This window comes from Polypterus senegalus, unplaced genomic scaffold (assembly GCF_016835505.1).
Source record: "Polypterus senegalus isolate Bchr_013 unplaced genomic scaffold, ASM1683550v1 scaffold_4346, whole genome shotgun sequence".
Classification (NCBI taxonomy): domain Eukaryota; kingdom Metazoa; phylum Chordata; class Cladistia; order Polypteriformes; family Polypteridae; genus Polypterus; species Polypterus senegalus.
This window is the reverse complement of record NW_024380610.1, coordinates 1-20,312: the sequence shown is the minus strand read 5'-3', so window position 1 is coordinate 20,312 and position 20,312 is coordinate 1. Positions and strand designations below refer to the sequence as shown.

At 34.5% G+C, this 20,312-nt stretch overlaps 2 protein-coding genes across 2 annotated transcripts; both read right to left on the bottom strand.

Moving 5' to 3' along the window:
- Positions 1 to 3,919: 3,919 nt before the first annotated feature.
- On the bottom strand, positions 3,920 to 8,051 carry LOC120520260 (vomeronasal type-2 receptor 1-like). The gene is made up of 3 exons (XM_039742771.1): positions 7,702 to 8,051; positions 6,151 to 6,963; positions 3,920 to 4,427 (listed from the first exon to the last, which is right to left on the bottom strand). Exons 1-3 carry the CDS (start codon positions 7,957 to 7,959, stop codon positions 4,272 to 4,274), a joined length of 1,227 nt encoding a protein of 408 aa, XP_039598705.1. The 5' UTR covers positions 7,960 to 8,051; the 3' UTR covers positions 3,920 to 4,271.
- A 3,836-nt stretch (positions 8,052 to 11,887) lies between these two features.
- LOC120520259 (GMP synthase [glutamine-hydrolyzing]-like) lies at positions 11,888 to 13,858 on the bottom strand. The gene is made up of 2 exons (XM_039742770.1): positions 13,691 to 13,858; positions 11,888 to 12,176 (listed from the first exon to the last, which is right to left on the bottom strand). Exons 1-2 carry the CDS (start codon positions 13,838 to 13,840, stop codon positions 12,075 to 12,077), a joined length of 252 nt encoding a protein of 83 aa, XP_039598704.1. The 5' UTR covers positions 13,841 to 13,858; the 3' UTR covers positions 11,888 to 12,074.
- Between the last annotated feature and the right edge of the window lie 6,454 nt (positions 13,859 to 20,312).

The following is a 20,312-nucleotide window of genomic DNA, read 5'->3' as shown; positions in this document are numbered from 1 at the left end:
TATAAGAATATTCAAAGTTAAATGTAATACATGTGAATATCAATAGTGATCATGACTGGTGATTGATAACACAATCTGTGCCTGGTCTGTGTTTTTGAAGCCTGCAAACAGATGCAGAGTTTAAATAACGCCATGACTTATTGACCTCGACGAATCTCAGAATAGCTTGTAACATGGTCAGTTAAAGAGAAGAATTTTCAAATCTGAATTTCATGAAAAGTGTTATAAGCATAAAAGTTGCATTTAAAATCTATAGATGTTCTTGTTCTCCAGATTCAGCAAATCCAGTGACCAACGGATGGAAAACACAAACTATGTTTTTATACAAGTTGCAAAAAATAGCTTAATAGCAAGTTTGGGCATAGCAATTAGAAATAATCTAATCGTAGGATAGTGAATATTTATCAATCATAAATTAATGAATAGCAGCTATTAGAATAATTTTCTTGCATGCTGATTTAGTGCAAGTGTTAAATGTTTTAATGAAAATGCAAACAAATGAACACTAGACTGATTTCATTCTTTGAAAAACAGTATAGAGGGTTTACATATTTTGATGTATGACAAATGATGATTATTATTATCACTTCAGTAATTACAGACTGTATTAGAATTGAAATACATTTATTGATTTGTCTCTGTAAGTGATTAATTTTAGGAAGAGTTGTTATTGCATCAATGTATTAGGTTAATGCTCAGTGATAATGCACATAGCAAAATGGATTATTCAGTTATACATTAGAACCATTGTATATAACATCCTGTTATAAGTTAAGACACTTGGATAACTGAGGCAATGTGTTAATTTTGTGTAATGTATGATCCTACTGAAGAAACATTGTCACTAGCATAGTTTAAATGTATTACTCTATTTCTTACTGTTATTTTATGAGACTGAACTGCGGTCTAGAATTGTCATTTATAATGCTGCATTTGTATGATACATATGATTGGGAAATAATTGCTTTATGTTATGTATTTGCTCTACCTTCCACCCTTCGCTAGTTTAGCATCGCAAGTAGCTTAATTAAGTTTAGCCATTAAATTTAGTGGTTAAAGCCTCTCCATTCAGTGGTAAATTTTTATGAATGAAGTAACAGGTGGTGTATATACAAACGAAGATGTATAAGAGACTGTACTGCGCTAATGACTTTTAATCTGTTGCACATACCTGAGAATAGCTGGTGAAGAAACACTTGCTTTCCAGAGGGAACGGAGTAAAGAACTAAAGAAAGATTGCAAGTCCAGCTACTCAGATTTGATGCCATGAACTAAGACAAGTTTTATGGACTGTGGCAGGGACAGGCTGTGCCACTGAGGTGATGTGACAGCTGTTGAAGGCTCCCATGAATGACCACTGAATACAGTGCAAGCCTAGAGGGAAGTGCACCTCTGCTAAAAGGGACAGTCACCATGTGTTCATCTTATGAGCTCCCTAATGGCAAAAGGACTGTTTACTTTCTGTTCCAGTAACAACAAACTTTAGTGCCTTGAAGCAGTCACACTTTGTTCAGACGGATCTGCAAAGTTACCAATCTGCAAAGCCACCAAGAAAGAGACTTTGTTAACAAACCACTGGGTTGGACAAGGCATATATATATATATATAGCAAGTCTAGGAATATACTTGAAACTATTATAAGAAGGGCTCAAAGGTATGAGGATATGCATGATTTATCAATGATGTGAACTTGTAAATTGGTAACTTGGAATAGAACATCTGATAGTGAAGTTGGGGAGGATAACAGATAGTGAATGAACAATTATGCAATAATACTAGTTAAGAACAATTAATAATCATAGCAATGAAGCTAGAATAGCATCTGAGTTATGTTACAACTATTGTAACTCATAAAGGGATCAGACATCAAAGGGTGGGCACATCTAGCAACATATTGAAGCTAGAAATGATAGAAGTGCCAAAGAATAGTGTAATCCATCAAGATGCTATATAGGATTGTAATATAATCTGATGCTATGACACCCACTGCATGAATTCAGTAATATGTAGACACAACACAGACTATGTAAGAAATAACAGGGCAAAAATCTCCACTAACACCATTGATGAGATATCACTACTTGATAACAGCATGTTAAATGTAACTGTTTGTCCATGTTTACGCTGGTTTTAGATGAATGGTACAGAAGCTATAGTGATACTACATCTCACATGTCCATAAATGACTTGAAATATTGACACTGTGATGGGGGATCAAGTACCTTTTGTTTTGTGGATATGACTTTCAAATATTGTTTTTTGTCACAGATCCAGTGACAAAGGGTGGCTTGTAATACTACATTTTTCTTTATGTCACTGTATCTGGACAATACTGTTATGAGTTTTATTCACATGTGCATGTTAACTGTGGCACACAGAGGCTCAGCAGTTAGAATTGCTGACCAAGCATTGGATTAGATAGCCAAAGACAACTGGAGGCTTGTATAGTCAGCTTAAACACAGGTTAGGGTATTTCTGTCCTCTATCAGCACAAACCTTCTTTCCTTCTTGGGAGAATGAGAATCGACATGTAAGCACTATGATATTTCTGTATTTTGTGGGAGAGGAATTCAGCCCTTGTTTGGAGCGAGAAGACCAGCAAATGAAGCAAGAACCATATAAAAGGTCTGGACAGTGGCCAGACCCTTCGAGGCTGTGCCAACATAGGTGTTGGAAACCCTCCCAGCGTAGGGACGGAAAAAATGGCTGACTGTGTTGATCCAGATTCCCACCTGGATAAAGTCTGTCCATATGCCTCCCCGTCTGTAACTGCGTAAAACGTCAGTAAATGTAAGCTAAAAGATATTTTGTCTCATGTGATTCTTGTACCGCCGTAATCACTATGGGAGGGATATCGCCTTTTCTGGTATATTATGATATTGTTTAATTATTTAATAAGCCACAATATTAAAAGAACACATTTCCAAGAGAGCTAATGCCTCTGCAGGAAACAGAGTTTCACATTGAATCTCATTATTCTGTGTACAATGACAATAAAGGTGTTCAGTTCAATTCATTTTCTGGCTGGCTCACAGTGTTAGTGGTGGAGTGGTGGCTCTGTGGCTAGAGATCTGCACTAGCAATTGGAAGGTTGCCTTTTCAAATCCCGTAAAATGCCAAAAGGGTCTCTGCTCTGCAAGGCCCTTAACCTGCAGGGAAAAACTTGGGTGTTGGTGGCAGAAGTGGCACTCCAGCCACCATAAAAAACCTCATACTGTTCCACTCCATCTGAACTAGTGTGGTGCGGAGGTATCACCTGTTGCATGGTTGCCTTTCGTGTCCTAATCTGGATCCCGAGTTGGTTTGTCGTGGTGGTGGTCGGGCAATGCAGTATCAGTGCATGCTCCTAACCTCTCTCTCTCCTCACAGAGTTGGAATTCTTGGATGTGATCTCTACACTGTTGCTATCTACTTGGCCAATAACAATGCAAGCAGTATTAGCCCTCATCTTGTACAGCAATGTCTGTGTTTGCACAATTCCTGTTACCTTGTTCTGGCTGTATATGCATGTGAGAAGGCATGAGGGACAAAATAATGAGTCTTATTCTCTGGCCTCGTTTGATGCAGGAGTCTTAAGGTTGTGTTTTAGTCAGTCTCTGTCAGTGTTTCAGAAAATAAGAATGAATACAGCACAAAATGCCTCAAGATGCCAATGATTGCCAAAACTAGCCTTTAAAAATGTAACATTGAAATGTTTATTAAAATTGTTCTTTAAATCAATTAGTCATATGATATTCAAGTTTTAGCAAACAATAAGCCATCAAGTGAGCTATATTAGCCATGCTGCAAACTAACCACATGTTTACCGATTACAGCAGTGTTGTACTGAATTTGCACAGCACCTGACATAGTTACATGCATGTATTTCGCTGAAACCCTGCATATCAGAAAAACCTGATTTAATGCTTCATGTAGTGAGACAATTTTGATGCTTTGGATGGGACTTAAGTGTTTAAGTGGATTGACGTGGGTTAAAAAACCGTCCTATGCATCCCTCTATACTGTAAAGACCACTTAAAAAAATGGCCTACTGTGCCATGGAGTTTAGAATAATTATCTACTTCTAACTATTGCCAACCCCTACATGCCTTTACTGATTTTCTTTTTTTATTTTTATCATTGCATATGCAGATTAGATGATCTGTAATTCTACGATAGCAAACTCAGAAAAACAAAATCTGTACATCAGACCAGCAACATGCTTACTACTAATTCATCAGCATACTATTTTAACTGCCAGCTTATATGCAATTAAGGTACACTTTATGTTATTAAAGGAATAATTTTTGTAAATGTATCATACCTGTTCCATTGGTAATCATGCCATCAGGACATTCAACACAATCAAAGCAGCACACAGGCTGACCTTTTTGTGCACTGCGTCTTGTACCTTGAGAGCAACTCTTACTGCACACAGAAGCAGGAGGCTAAAAATCATGTAACACAGCATCAGTTTGTTATAGCACAAAATTTGGCGAACATTAACTGCTACATTTAACTACATAAAAAATACATTTTGAATATACATCACAATGCAGTTTGCTTTATATAACACTCATATACACAAGCACATAATTCTAGTATAATTATTTACACATACTGTATGCATGTTGGATAAATGGAGCAATGATATACAGTGACTTGCTATAGAGCAATGAATCACTGGTGGAGACTGGGTCATGGTCTCAGCTATTTGGCTTCTTTGCCAGACAGTCTTTCATAGTATATCTAACTGAGCTTTCCCAACATCAAACATATAGGCTGTAATACAGCTATAAAGTCAACAGGAATTTTAGAATGTTTTGGGTTCCATACCTCTTTTTGCCCCCCATTCCAATAAATTGCCTCCACATCTAATTCAAGCTCCACACCAAATTTACTTCCATCATATCTGCCAACTGTTTTCACCACTACAGACCCATCGCTCCTCTTTTGCCAGTTGACAAGATCATACTTTGGCACAGTATCACCATTTTCATCAAAATATTGAATGTTCCCAGCCTTGTCTAAAAATTGCACTCTCTTTAAATAGTGGAGTAGCTATGACAAAAAAAAAAAATATAGATAGATTTTTTTGTATGTGTATATTTATATTTACATCTTTAATTTTATTTGTTAAAAATGTAATGTTAAATCTAAACATTTTTAAAGATTTTTGAGCTTTTTAAATCTGTCAAATAGATGAAAACAATGCACCTGCATATATAAACTAGCAATTCTTTGCATTTATGTTTGTTGTATTGTACTGCTAGTTGTTTTGTAAAGCTCTATTTAAGAGCTGGCATTTTGAAAACTTCCATTTAGTGGCTCCATTAAAGTAGGCAAATCAAAAAACAAAAGGTATTATATTCAGGAGAATATGTTCAATTCCCATTTAAAACCTAAGCAATATCTTATTGTTTTGGTGTTTTTTAATAAAACACACACATGGTTAATATGTACTTAGACAGACAAAGAAAGAAAACAAAATGTTACTGTAATTATCCAAATAATACCACTAATACAGATGAGAGATGAATTAGTTACTGAAAATTTGGGAAAGCTAATAATAAGGCAGTAGTCATTTATATATTTTCAGTTAACACTACTGATGAAATCACTGTACTTGCATATTTATAGATTTAGTATATAATGAGTATAAGTATATTGTTAACACTATATTAAGTTTCCTGTTAATGCTATATTAAGTTTATCTTGTTTTTATAGTTTGGCTACCATAAACAAACAGGAAAGGAAATTTGAAAAATGTGATTTGTATTGTTTTCCTAATACATACATGTACATGTATATAAAATTGTCTTCAAAAAATGTTGATATTTTTAAAGTGGAGTGTTAGCTATGACATTTGTGCAATCTATTTCAAGTTTAACATGTAAAATGAAAGGGATTCATTTAAATGATTATATAAGATACTGTATATTGTTATGACAGAAAAAATACACTCTGAAAAAGGTCCTAAAAATACAGTTCAACTGCACAAAGTGAATAAAAGAACTATAGCTATATTTAGATCATCAAGTATGGATTTTAAAGTTTAACGTTCATATATAGTGATAAATAAAATGGCTCAAGACCAAAAAAAAAATTCTATTGCATGAAGATAAGGTACTTTTAAGCTCAAACTTAAAAATAACTAAACTTTATAATTACCTGTGATGGTTCAAACGCATGAATATCTGCACATCTCCCTTCCTCAAAAGGACCTTTGCCCTGTTCACAAGACTGCAAGTTATGCAGTGCATGAGCTACAGCATACACTGCATTATAAACATTGCTGGTAACTCTCAGTTCAGAGGTGTCCAAAAATGTGTTTGTCAATTTTTCAAGATTTTCCGCCCCGGTGCACTCTCGTCTATCATGTTTAACTCCTGGATTCCACAGACATTCAAAAATGTTTTCCCAGAGTTCCTTTATAAACATATCTTGAGGTTCATTAAAAGGATGGAGGCCGACAAGAAATTCATGCAAACCTGGGATATGACTTTTAGTGATTGCAAATCCCAATGTTCCTTCAAAGTGTTTAATTTGGTTTTCTTTTAAGATGTATGTAGCTGTGCTCCAGGCCTCACTTGCAAGCCAGGTAATACCTGTTATGTTCTGTTTAGCAATCTCCTCCACTAGGGGAAGCAGATTACTGTCACCAGAGAAAACTACTATAACTTTTGCATTGGAACTTTTAATAGTTTCTGCTATCTGTTGATAGGTTGCTCTTGAAAACGTAAGTGGGATTTTTTCTGCAAAAGCAATGCAAACACCATATTTCTCCACCTCTTCTCTGAACAGTTGGACTCCTTGAATTCCATACTCAATATCTTCTGCCAAAGTACCAACCCACTTCCAGTCAAAGTGCTTGACAAGGTAAGCAAATGCTTTGGACTGAAATGTGTCACTGGGTATGGTGCGAAGTAAAGATGGGAACTCCTTCTTGTTACTGAGAGCAGGGAGGGATGAAAAGTAGCTAATCTAAAAGAAAATGTTACTTTTATGATTAAGTTCCTGCAAAGAACAGTTACATAAGTGATAAGAAAATTCCAGATTAAGTTAAATATCACACAACAATCAAATTAAAAGAAAATACTTAAGTATTTGTATTGTACCTCATGATCATTTCAAGATTTGAGAGGAACAGTAAAAGGTGAACAAAAACACACAGGAAATGTCTTTTCAAGTTATACCTCATTTTGGTATAGATCATTTACAAATTTATATCCTGGAAAAGACAGCATTGAAGCTGCATGTAATCATGTCAGCACTAACTAGCATATTTGGTACTTTTAAGTTTTTAAAAAGTATAGCTGTTTCAGAAGACTGTTAGGACTGTTAGGAGCATGTATTAATAGTGGCATTAAATTATCTTTGCACTGTGACTGATTTCAGCTGTGTTTTTACTGCTTTACTTAACAGTCACTTCAGTGACTACGTGTTAAAATAGTTTACACCTGAAACATTTTTTGATTTTAAAACAATGCAGTTGAATTGCTGTGTCTCAGATTATTCTTTAATATTTATTATATTTTTCATAACAGCATTTACTGAATAGTAATCATATTAAAAAAACATAAATCCCCTCCCTCCCCAAGGAACAGATGGAGTTAATCAAAGTTTGACAAGGAAGTATTGTTTAGTGAGGAATGAGAAATTAAAGATTTTAAACATACCGTTTAGTCTAAAGACTAAGAACATTTAATGAAACATCAATACCTGAGGATACTGGTAAATTCCCAGAATTGTTGCCATAGCAATGGAAATAGTGGAAGATGATTCTCCAATCACCGCTGCTAAAGAGGAATTTATATGGCACTGGTAATTGGGAACATAGACCTCATTCCCTGTGATAAGTGCAAACATCTGTTCCACTGCTCTTGTGATACTGTTACAGGTGTCATAAATGGCATAACCCAAACTAAGGTTTGGTAGAAGATCTTCATTCTTATTTATTTCATTAATAGCAAAAATCATAGACTGAACCCACTGATAACTCTGGAGATCAAAACTTAAAGATGAAACATAATTTTAGAAGTAAAACAAAATTTTAGTGACCAAATGCTGTAATACCCACATTGCTGATACTTCTGTAATAAATACATTTTGTAAAAACTCAAGTTTTGTGATTAGAAAGTTATTTTAATAAGGGAGTAATTAAAACTTTTACAAATAACACAACTGCAGTTGTCAAAAGCTTTTTCTAAATAAGGTATTAAATCTGAAAATTTCTCACCTATATTTACAATTATCAGAAGGATATATTCTGCCCTATCATATTATTTTATTCTAAGTTAATCATGAAAAAGAAAAATACAAGTAATTATAACAAAGCTTCACCTGCGTAAAGCACCTTAGCATCCTACTATAGAAAAAAATGATGCAAAGTTATAAAAAGGTAATGTATTGACATGTTTTCAGACTTCACTGTACAAGAAATTTCATTGGAAGTTTATTCATTATTCTTATAAGCACTTTTATTAAATAAAAAACTACTAAAGGACAAGGCACCAACAATTGGAAATCTGGCTTCCCCCACCAGTATTTCACTACTGGAGCTAAATAAATCTTTCAGTAAAGTTTGCAATTCAATGAATCCATGTACTTGTAAGCATTAATATCTAAATGTGAAAATATGATCTTCTCAAAACAGTTTTAACAAATATTATTTAAAATGACATTCTCCCTTTCAAATAGTCTATACTTTTACCTAGACAATAAACTTTTTTTATTCTAATCTCTACTAATGGAGAAAGACAGTGCAGTTCATTTCTAAGACAATTCAACTTTAAAGTTTTTTTTTTAAATCACATTTTAGCTGACATTTAGTGTTATAACTTATCTAGCTACAAGCAACGGAACAAAAAAGAGCAGATAATTATAATGCTGGACTCTTAATTAAATTCCTTGCCTCTAGTTATATATCTTGAATACCTGTTATCACAAAGTCGAGGAGCAGGCTCAATGGTGAAGGACAAATCTCTGAAGCCATCTGTACGATGTATAGGAAATATCCTCCTATTATCACATCTCCATTCATGATCATAGCAGGCACAGAATTTTTAGGAAGTCTGACATCATACTAATACACCTGTTGGAATGTACAAAGAAAAACAACAAACAAAGGCCAGACACAAACACAAAGTTACATTTAACCATTTTCAAGAACATTCTCTAATGAAGAGCACATTCTGTTCAGGCTAGCATAGTACATCTTATATGTAAAACGATGCAATTATTTTTGTCTAGGTGACTTGTGCCCACTGGGAAAGATTATTCATAATTGGATTAAAAAGGGCAAAAACTAGTTGTCTCTCAAGGCAGATTTTCTTCTTTATAATGAATCTCACAGATTGCCAATATCAAAAAACAACAAACATTTCCCTAATGACTTTTATACAAAAATAAGCAATAAAAAGGTATTATCCTTTTTTGTAATGTAACATTTCAAACTAAGCACAGCTAGACGATTATTTGGCTTAAAATGGAAAGAAAGAATATGCATCTGTTCAATATATGTGGATCTTAAAAAGTTGTTTTTGCTAGTACCAAACAAATCCAACAAGTTGAAAAATACAGGGACTTTTCATATTTTGCTTAACAATAACTACCTAGCTATGTCATTCACAGTCCCACCCATCAACCCAGTTAATAATTAACAAATAAGAATTTTATATTTTGAAAATAAAGTAACACAAGTTACTATTGCAATTCACTTTCTTCCATATTCATAACATATTTAGATAACCAACTTAACATTTAATTGTACAATGAACCTGACAATTGCACAATAATTATCTTTCAGAGTCTGAAAAGCATTCACAGAAAATTAAACCAGATAATAAATTAATTATATTAGCAAGGCAACTAATTGAGAATAATTTCAAAATAGCATACAGCCTTAATTTCACATAATTACTGGTAGATTCTGAAGACAGATTTCCACGCTATAATTTCTCAATTATTTAAGGGGTTGTTTATTTTAAAATAATTGGAAACAACTGAAAGACTGAATTTTGTTTCAAAAACACTAATGCTTTTAGACAAGATGCTAAAGAGTGTCATCTACCCTTGTTCCACACAGAAAGATAAACACCTTTCAAATTCCTGATTTTAACAAGTTTGCTAAATAAAATCTTTAAACATTTCTTTAAAGTTCGGCATTCTCATAAAATGTTACACAATGTCTAAATTACTAGCTGCAAACTAAATCTATAAAAAATATGATTTGGAACAGCATCCCATCCATACATTTACTCTGTATTAGTTTGTGATCAACATTATTAGAAAAAATACTTCAATACGATATTGACCCATATGCTGAAGATTTGGATAAGATGCATGCATGTAGTAATTCACAATAGCTTAAATAATTTTATTAAAGCTTGTTTTGTATACAAATTTAAAGTTGAAATTCTTCATGCAGTAGGTTTTGAGGCACATTACTAAGGAAAAGCATTTTTAAACTATACAGAATACTCTGTGTTACACAGAATTGCATAAATTAAGCTTATTACACTTATACCGAAATATCAAAATAAATGTCCATTAGTTATACATTTTAAAACAAGAACATGTAAAATTTTTACATTTAAAAGATAATACATTATGCTTTATTATTATTATTATTTTTTGCATTTAAGACTTTTTGCAAGCTTCATTCTGTTGATAACTTATTCATTTCATTCAAACAGCAAAAAGGGACTGCATCTTTATTTCCATTTACCTGACTTACTACTATCCTGTACTTGTCAGAGTGCAAAATATTTTTTTGTGGCAAGATGTCAAATAGTCCACAAAATTAAAAAGTCAAATATATTTTAAGAACTGAAAAATAACAAGGTTTCTAAAGCAAATAAACTGTGTAAAAATCTACAATCTGAAGAAAGGGAAAAAACAGGTTGTTAACATTAAATTAATTTTGGCACTTTTTGAAGTGCCCAAAAATTTAAGCTTTGGCAACTTTTGGTGCTAATGCAAGGTAATATCCAAACACTTCCTCTGACCTTTTCTGTTATCCAGTAATAACGGGACATTTATCAAAACATTGCAAAAAATAAAAACGTTACTTTTCAAAGCAAGCCTTAACATATATTTGATGTTACTTTTACTGCATGTGTTTTAAAATAAATAATACTAAAATCATTCTGAACTTTGGAACATGCTTTTAACAAGGTGTTTTATGGATTGCTTTAGAAGTAAAATAAACTTATCTGACAAACTATAAGATCATTGTAGTTGCAAACGTAATGCATTGGTAGAATTAGAGACGCTGATTTCATACATAATGTTGATTTATGATAGGCTGTTAAGAAAAAAGAAAAACACTTTGTAAGCACCTGACCCTAGCTCTACCCCTCCAACCACCTTGTTATCACAAAATACTTATTGCAACATTTATTATACAGTACACAACTCAGAAATGTTAGCAGTTTGAATTTATTTTAGTTTTAAGGTTACTGGAAAACCGAGGCACTACTGTAGCTCACTGATGTAATTTATTCTGGATATTTTAGGTTCATCTGGCTATAATATTCTCAAATTTGAGTTAATTAAAACCAAAATCAAATACACCATAATGTGTAAGCACTGCAATAAAATTCAACACTTCTGTAATTGTTTGGCAAAATATTTATAAAAATGCATGTAAATGAAACTGGAAACATTATAATTTTGCAATATTTTGTTTTCTATAACAACTGCAGCTAGTACTGTAAAAGTAAATCAAAGTCTTTCAAAGGTTTACAAAACAGACACATAGCTTATACAAATATATGAATACAGGAGAAATTGAATTTTTGTAGGCAAAAGCCACTTTAAAAAAACAAACAAACAAACAAAAAACCCCATCATCCAGTTGCACCAAATGCTGTTACATTTTTTTTTTTACCATTACAATTCCCTGCCCCACAGTTGTCATCCTTTTAGGGTACACACCAATCACCACAAACTATATTTGGTGGGGATAAAAGGTGCAATGTAGCAGCTCTAGTCACGCATCTGTCACAGTACTGCATGTCAACAATAGGAATGTTGTTCTTGGGTTATTTGGACAGTACGTACAGTTCTTGTTTGCTACTAAAATTTGTAGCTTATTCCCACTCTGTAGTTCCAGGAGGTTTAGATGTAAGGTCATACATCACTCTAGAGATGCCAGGGATCTTCATAATTTCATTTACCATTTTTAACAGGACCTGTTGACATAAAACACATAGCATTTGCCTTTTGTATTTAATTCTTTTACCATAAATGTTTAACTGCATTTAACACCTCTCTGAGGTACATCTTTTACTACTTTCTGAAAACTGTAGAATACACTATGGTAAAAACAGCGAGTTCCAAATATAAAACTGGATTTTTTTTGGCTCTCTGCATATAGGCAAGACTGGCCATGTTTAAATCACAGTGCAGTCTTTGTTCCAGTTGATCCAACTGCACTGCATATTAGTAGTGTCAAGATCCTTACTTATATAAATTCAAAATCATTACTGCCTGCACAAATTACTGGTTTGCCATTATATTCTTCCAACCATAAATGTATTTTGTTTGGAGACAAAGCTAGTCTTTATTTAAATTATAATAAGCAAGATTTGCACTAAGACAGACAATGAGGCTAAATAAATCCACTCAGACTTAGAATTTAAACTGAACAAACCTATTCATTAAACAATTACATTTATACTAGGAAATTGTATTAGCTTATAGCACTGCCTTGTCAGATACAGACTTACATTAGAACATGTTCTTCACTTATACAAACACAAGAGTGAGGTCAGTATTTAAGCAACACATCCAATTGTTTTTGATCCAGAAGTAGAATAACCATCTTCAATGTAAAACAAGGCATCCTAAACCCAATTTGGACTGGTACACATTTAAACAAGAGGGTTACACACTGCTGCCAAATGTACAATACTGTACTAAAATACAAAAGCTGCACATCTACAGTCTGATGTATGATGGAACAAGCAAGCATGCCGTTTGCGAGCCATAGGTCTGAGTGCAGCAACCTACTATATCTGCAGCACCAACAAAAAAACTGTACTGACCAGTCATTTAACTATAAACAGAGGTTGTTGTTTACAATGACACAAACATGTTACCAATTAACGTGGTTTAAGAAAAAGGCTTCAGGCTGTCTTCTTGAGAGGATGCATCAGTTGAAAACTCAGCTAGTCAAAGCCAATAACCTTTAATTCATAAAATTTTAAGCGGCTCAGACATTACATCACAATAATGTATCATAATATGAACGCAGAAGGAGGACATCTGTGGAACTATAGACACAAAACTTGAAAGCGAGACATACAGCACACAGTCTTGCTGAGGAGCTAGCCAAGATTTTATGTTTTCATGGTAATAATAATAATAAAAAATGGACTATGGGACTCCAGTAACACAGATTTCATTTGCATCTTCACCATGGTAAGAAGCCACCTGAGCATAACCATACAGTAAAATGGTTCCATCATAGTGGGTGTTCTCCAGTGCCAGACTGTTACCAGGCTATGCATATCAATAAGCAAAACTGTATAAAATACATTTCATTAGACAGTTTGCTATTAGTTTTCACTGAATGTTAAATAGCAGGCCTTTGTGAATAACTTGACCTTTAATGTAGAAAATATTTTAAGATACGCTCCAATAAAATGTTCAAAATTCAAAAACATAAATTGAAGATTGAAGAAAATAAATCAAAAACATGCACCTCTTCTGGTATTTGGTTCCCTGGAGTTGCTGGAATGCCTGTCATAAAATCACTAGTGATAAAGGTTCGGATAACAACAGATCTTCGGCAGGAAGGCTGTTTTTGCAGTGGATCCCGGTCAAAATGTAGAGGGGTCAGAATAACAGGCATTTGACTAATTTTGCTAGAGTAACCTTATTTAAAAAAAAAAAAAAAAGAACAGAAAAAAACTGTCAGATAATAAAATACCACTGCTAACATAGTTATAAAATGTGGCACTTTTTCATCTTTAAAATTCTGTTATGTTCTGGATTACATTTATACCTCACAGAGAACATTTTTGCATTAATCCTGCAAAATTGTAACAAATAGGGTGCATCACAATAAACATATTATAAAAATGCATTCTACCAAAATTTGGACAGAAGAAATACCTCACTAATACTATGCCGTAAAGGTTGCTGTTTTACAGAAAGTGGTAAAAAAAAAAAAAAAAAATCTACAGAAAAATAAATGTTAGTAACTATAAATCAGCTTTACCACTACTGTATTTCTACATCAACAATAGCTTTCCTAAATATTTGACTAAACCTACAGAACAACACAGAAAATGCTAATTTTCAAAATATATCCGAGTTTTGAAAGTCTGAACTACCAACTTATACTCACAAAATATGTTAATTTCTGTTACTACCTACTTACTTTTAGATACATGCAAACTTGAAGAAAACCATTCTCTAACCATTTGAGAATATTATTCTGCTCTTAATAACATTAGAGCTAGTGCAATTTCCCCACTAAATATATAGTACATATGCAATACATTCCTATTAATGGTTTATACCCTGGTTGTTTCTCTCGATACCCTTTCATTTAAACCTGAAAAACACACTTCCACGTTGTGTTCACCCATTCATTTATTCATTACCAAACACAATGCAATTGAGGTTCAAGACAGCCTAAGTTTAAACTGCCTGTATCAGGTGCAAGGCAAATGCCTATTACAGAAAACGACCCAGTCAACTAACAGACACAGTTATGCATATTACCATCGCTTGCACACAGAGTTAGTCTGGAGTTACCAATTAACAAAAATCTTTCAATATGTAAGGACAATTGAATTAGCAGGGATGTGCTGGAAGCTGATTTAAATAAACTTTATACTAAAAAAAAAAAAAACTGGTGAGAATGCATAAACCAAACATTTTATTAATATTAATAGATGTGAATAAAACAGCTGTGGCATATTGTACCTACTGTATGCCACTTCCCTACTAATATTTTATGCTTGTTCTAAAAGTGTCAATAGTTAACAATTGGTGAGACCAGCCTTTAGTACTTGTATTAGGAGCATTGGCTAAACATTACTCTGCTAGATGGTGTACATGCACATGAATGCATAAGTTTCTTGTTGGTACATCTTTTGCAACAGCAATCTTCCTGCTTTGGTTAAATCTTCTGGCTCATGATCCCCATTTGCTTTAGAGCCAAAGAACTAGCAATTTGTCAAGGTCAATTTCTTCTAAACTACCAATTCATACATCTGTGCTTTGGTACATTAACCTCCCTAGCATTAGACTTTAGCATCACTCGGGCTGTGAAAATAGTGCTAAAAGCATTAGTAACAAGTGTGACTCGGGCACCTCTACAGACATGTCTCGCATAATCGTTAGACCTAATGATTACTCGGGTTGTAAAAATGTTATGCTCAAAGTATACATATACACAGAGTGCATCCAGAAAGTATCCACAGCGCATCACTTTGTCCACATTTTGTTATGTTACAGCCTTACTCCAAAATGGATTAAATTCATTTTTTTCCTCAGAATTCTACACACAACACCCCATAATGACAATGTGAAAAAAGTATACTTGAGGCTTTTGCAAATTTATTAAAAATAAAAAAACTGAGAAAGCACATGTACATAAGTATTCACAGCCTTTGCCATGAAGCTCAAAATTGAGCTCAGGTGCATCCTGTTTCCCCTGATCATCCTTGAGATGTTTCTGCAGCTTAATTGGAGTCCACCTGTGGTAAATTCAGTTGATTGGACATGATTTGGAAAGGCACACACCTGTCTATAGAAGGTCCCATAGTTGACAGTTCATGTCAGAGCACAAACCAGCATGAAGTCAAAGGAATTGTCTGTAGACCTCCGAGACAGGATTGTCTCAGAGGCACAAATCTGGGGAAGGTTACAGAAAATTTTCTGCTGCTTTGAAGGTCCCAATGAGCACAGTGGCCTCCATCATCCATAAGTGGAAGAAGTTGAAACCACCAGGACTCTTCCTAGAGCTGGCCAGCCATCTAAACTGAGCATCGGGGAGAAGGGCCTTAGTCAGGGAGGTGACCAAAGAACCCGATGGTCACTCTGTCAGAGCTCAGAGGTCCTCTGTGGAGAGAGGAGAACCTTCCAGAAGGACAACCATCTCTGCAGCAATCCACCAATCAGGCCTGTGAGGTAGAGTGGCCAGACGGAAGCCACTCCTTAGTAAAAGGCACATGGCAGCCCGCCTGGAGTTTGCCAAAAGGCACCTGAAGGACTCTCAGACCATGAGAAACAAAATTCTCTGGTCTGATGAGACAAAGATTGAACTCTTTGGTGTGAATGCCAGGTGTCACGTTTGGAGGAAACCAGGCACGACTCATCACCAGGCCAATACCATCCCTACAGTGAAGCATGGTGGTGGCAGCATCATGCTGTGGGATGTTTTCAGCGGCAGGAACTGGGAGATTAGTCAGGATAAAGTGAAGATGACTGCAGCAATTTACAGAGACATCCTGGTTAAAACCTACTCCAGAGCATTCTTGACCTCAGACTGGGGTGACGGTTCATCTTTCAGTGGACAAGCGACCCTAAGCACACAGCCAAGATATCAGCGTGGCATCAGGACAACTCTGTGAATGTCCTTGAGGGGCCCCAGCCAGAGATCAGACTTGAACCCGATTGAACATCTCTGGAGAGATATTAAAATGGCTGTGCCGACACTTCCATCCATCCTGATGGAGCTTGAGAGGTGCTGCAAAGAGGAATGGCAAAACTGGCCAAGGATGTGTGTGCCAAGCTTGTGGCATCATATTCAAAAAGGCAGGCTGTATTGCTGCCAAAGGAGTATCGACAAAGTACAGAGCAAAGGCTGTGAATACTTACGTACATGTGATTTCTCATTTTTATTTTAACAAATTTTGCAAAAAACTCAAGTAAACTTTTCACGTTGTCATTATGGGTGTTGTGTGTAGAATTCTAGAAAAATAATTTAACCCATTTGGAATAAGGCTGTAACAAAAAAATAAACATAAAAAAATGTGGAAAAAGTGATGTGCTGTGAATACTTTTTGGATGCACTGTATACAGAAGTCAGTCTGTTTCAGTCATGTTGTGCATTCTGAACCTCTGTTCAGTGGACTTATATCCCATTTTGTGTACTTCTTGATGCCTGTTTTATTTGACATTTCAGCTTGTCTTTTATTCATATTTTTACTTTTTACTTTTATTCCTTCAGTTTTTCATCGTCTTATTTTCTAATCACTCCTTATCCAATAAACAACTCATTTTACATTTATTAATTTATGAGGGAATTAATTAAAGCATCTGCTTACAAAGCAACACTGACACGCGTAAAGCTCTGCTATATGTTATGCCTGGCCACACGGCGGCTAAATGTTTTGTTATTTCACACAGACCTGAATTGCTGCCAGAAGGTGGTCACTGGACACCAACACCTTCCCTGGGTGCCCAAAAAAAAAAGAACCACTACCACTACTCCAGGCGGCAGAGTCGAGGAGGTGGAAAAAGCTTCTGAGAATGGAGTGGTGATGAAGAAATGAGAGGAAGAAAAAGCAGGGAGAAGAAAAGTGTGCTTTTGCCATGTTCTTGTATTTTGTCTGTCAGGCAGGAAGCGGGAATGCATTTCATATGGGGAAAAAAGGATAATAAATAAAAAAAAACATGTGTGTTGAACTTTTTCCTGTGTCTTTCTGTGTTGGAGGTTGGGTGGCACTCCCACATCTGCGACCACAATATACATATACACACACACACAACACAAACACACAAAAAATTAACACACATATACTCTCAACTACATCATTCAATTTTTCTCTGTGAATTTCACTTTTTTTACAGAAATTTTAAATAAACATATTTTCGACTCTTACCAGACTCCGAAATTGTGTGAGATACATAGTCTGCTTGTCTTAGAGTCTGGGGACCCTGTTGTTAAAAGGTTGGAGTGATGTCATGGTGGCTCTTTTCATGGTCCAAACACATGACAACCCTGTCAGTTAAATAGAAAAACAGCATATTTGTAATAGTCTATCACAGCAGAATTATTTATGTATAAGCAGGAGATTATGTATAACACTAGATTGGATTAAGACATTGGGTGTCTTGTATTTAATAAAGCATTACAATGGCTGTTGACTAGAACCAACCATTAATGGTCATGAATAACCACATAATGGTGAACAATCTGTCAAACTTAAAGAATAGAATGTAACTGCATCTATCATTTTTAAACCGTTTTTGTTATAAGTCAAATAATGCTGACTTTTATGTCTTGATGTGAACAGATGACATATTTAATACCAGTACTGCTATTTATTATTATGGCAACTGTACAGTGAGGGTAACATTTAAAGTAGAATGTACATTTTCCAAAACCATCAGGCACTCCAATAAAGCAAATAGCCAGTTCAGTTGTTTTCCATTACAGAGGGTGTTGGGATTTGTAAACCAACTGAAACACAAATCTGTGAATCCAGTCACACTAAATATTGTGGAAATTAATGTAATTCTTTCTGCTGTTTTTATTCTTTTTCCCTGGTTGGGAGAAACAGGTTGCTTTAAACTACATAATGTCTTTCTATGACTTTCATCAATATGCATATGTAATAAATGCTAGTTTTCATCTTTTATTTTTTATCCCTTTCTGCATTAAAAAGTGTTTTTCACAAAATAAAACAATTAGAAATGGAGGTTCAAGTGTATATCAATTTGCAACCATAAGGACACTATAGCCTTGTTATGCATTATGAGCAGCAAAGCATCTACTCACTCTGCAGAGAAATGTAATGAGTGGTTCCAGAAACTTTTGGAAAAAAATGCAACAAAGCATGAACTAGACTTAACGAATTCCACCAGGGGATGTTCCATGAGCGAGCTTATGAAAATCAAGTCTTAGTGAGTATGCCTCAAATGAGACTCAGTCAGTTCTATGAGCTCAGTGTTTCTTGATAAGTCAAGATGGGCTTTGGCCACCCACATTTACGCACTTGTCAGATAAGCAGCCCTGATAAGCGATCATCAATAACATTTATCAGGGCTCAAAAATACAGAGAATGGTAAAATATCTATAGATTGAGTACTTCTGACTTCAAAACATGAAAGTGTGTTATGGGACAGCTTTCAAAAAGAACAGTTTTATTTAATTGTCATAAAATACAACAAGTAACTGAGTGGTCTTTTTAGCAACTCATCAAAAAGTAATATTGGATCTCACCACAAAAGAACAAATGCATCTGCTGTTAAGAGTGAATCAAGAACATTGTGGTTCTGAATTTGTGCATCACATAATTAAACATTAATGGCATTATACATACTATATAAAAATGTAAATGTTAGTTTGTGAACATTATACTTAAACAAGTATTCAGTAACAATATGCTGTGCATTTGGCAGAAGCAACAATTGTACATTAGAAAATACTTTAAATTACTACAATAAACAGTACATTTATATTCAAATATACATCTTGCACGCTTGGGTCACAGATTTGCACAGAGATACAAGTTTGTAGAAAACAGAATTTTATTCAAACATGCAAACAAACATTGTTTCTTTTCAAAAGCTTAAGCGTGCTCCATGACAAGTCAGAGATGACTCTTCCGCTAGGAGCAAAAGAATGTCAGAGAGACAAAGAGAGATAAAATCAAAACAATCAATTCCAAAACTGACAGGCTGCACAAGGCTTGTATTACGCGTTATAAGCGCCAAGTGAGAAGGGTAGAGAGCAATGTGAGGGTAGTCTGTGTTTCAGGGTTTACAGGGCGTCTGTATCTTCTTGGGGTGCGATGAGCCCTCAGCTCACACTATATATATATATATATATATATATATATATATATATATATATATATATATATATATATATATATATATATATATATATATATATATACACACATACATACACACACACACAGGTGCTGGTCATAAAATTAGAATATCATGACAGTTAATTTATTTCAGTAATTCCATTCAAAAGTGAAACTTGTATATTAGATTCATTCATGACACACAGACTGATGTATTTCAAATGTTTATTTCTTTTAATTTTGATGATTATAACTGACAACTAATGAAAGTATATATAAAATATATATATAATATATAAAATATACATTTAGCAACAAAAGAAAGTTGCAGCTTCTGTTACTGGTGAAATGCCCCAGTGTCGCTCCTGCTGAAGGATCTCCCTCATCAGAATGTCAGATTGGAAAATATAACTGCATTTATGCTGTGAATGATTATATTTACATATCCATTCATTCATTCAGGTTCCACTGCTTATGCAAAGCTGGGTCACCGGGATAGCAGTCTAAGCAATGAGCTCATCATCCCTTTTCCCCCTTCCCCCCTTT

What these genes read in the sequence shown, in the direction of transcription:
- LOC120520260 (XM_039742771.1), bottom strand. Translation starts at nt 7,959, where the DNA reads ATGATTTTTGCTATTAATGAAATAAATAAGAATGAAGATCTTCTACCA. An exon ending in GAATTTACCAGTATCCTCAG is followed by an intron (nt 6,964 to 7,701) that starts GTATTGATGTTT and finishes ATTTTCTTTTAG; the next exon opens with ATTAGCTACTTTTCATCCCT. An exon ending in ATGCGTTTGAACCATCACAG is followed by an intron (nt 4,428 to 6,150) that starts GTAATTATAAAG and finishes CATGATTTTTAG; the next exon opens with CCTCCTGCTTCTGTGTGCAG.
- LOC120520259 (XM_039742770.1), bottom strand. Translation starts at nt 13,840, where the DNA reads ATGCCTGTTATTCTGACCCCTCTACATTTTGACCGGGATCCACTGCAA. An exon ending in GGAACCAAATACCAGAAGAG is followed by an intron (nt 12,177 to 13,690) that starts GTGCATGTTTTT and finishes TTATGTCAACAG; the next exon opens with GTCCTGTTAAAAATGGTAAA.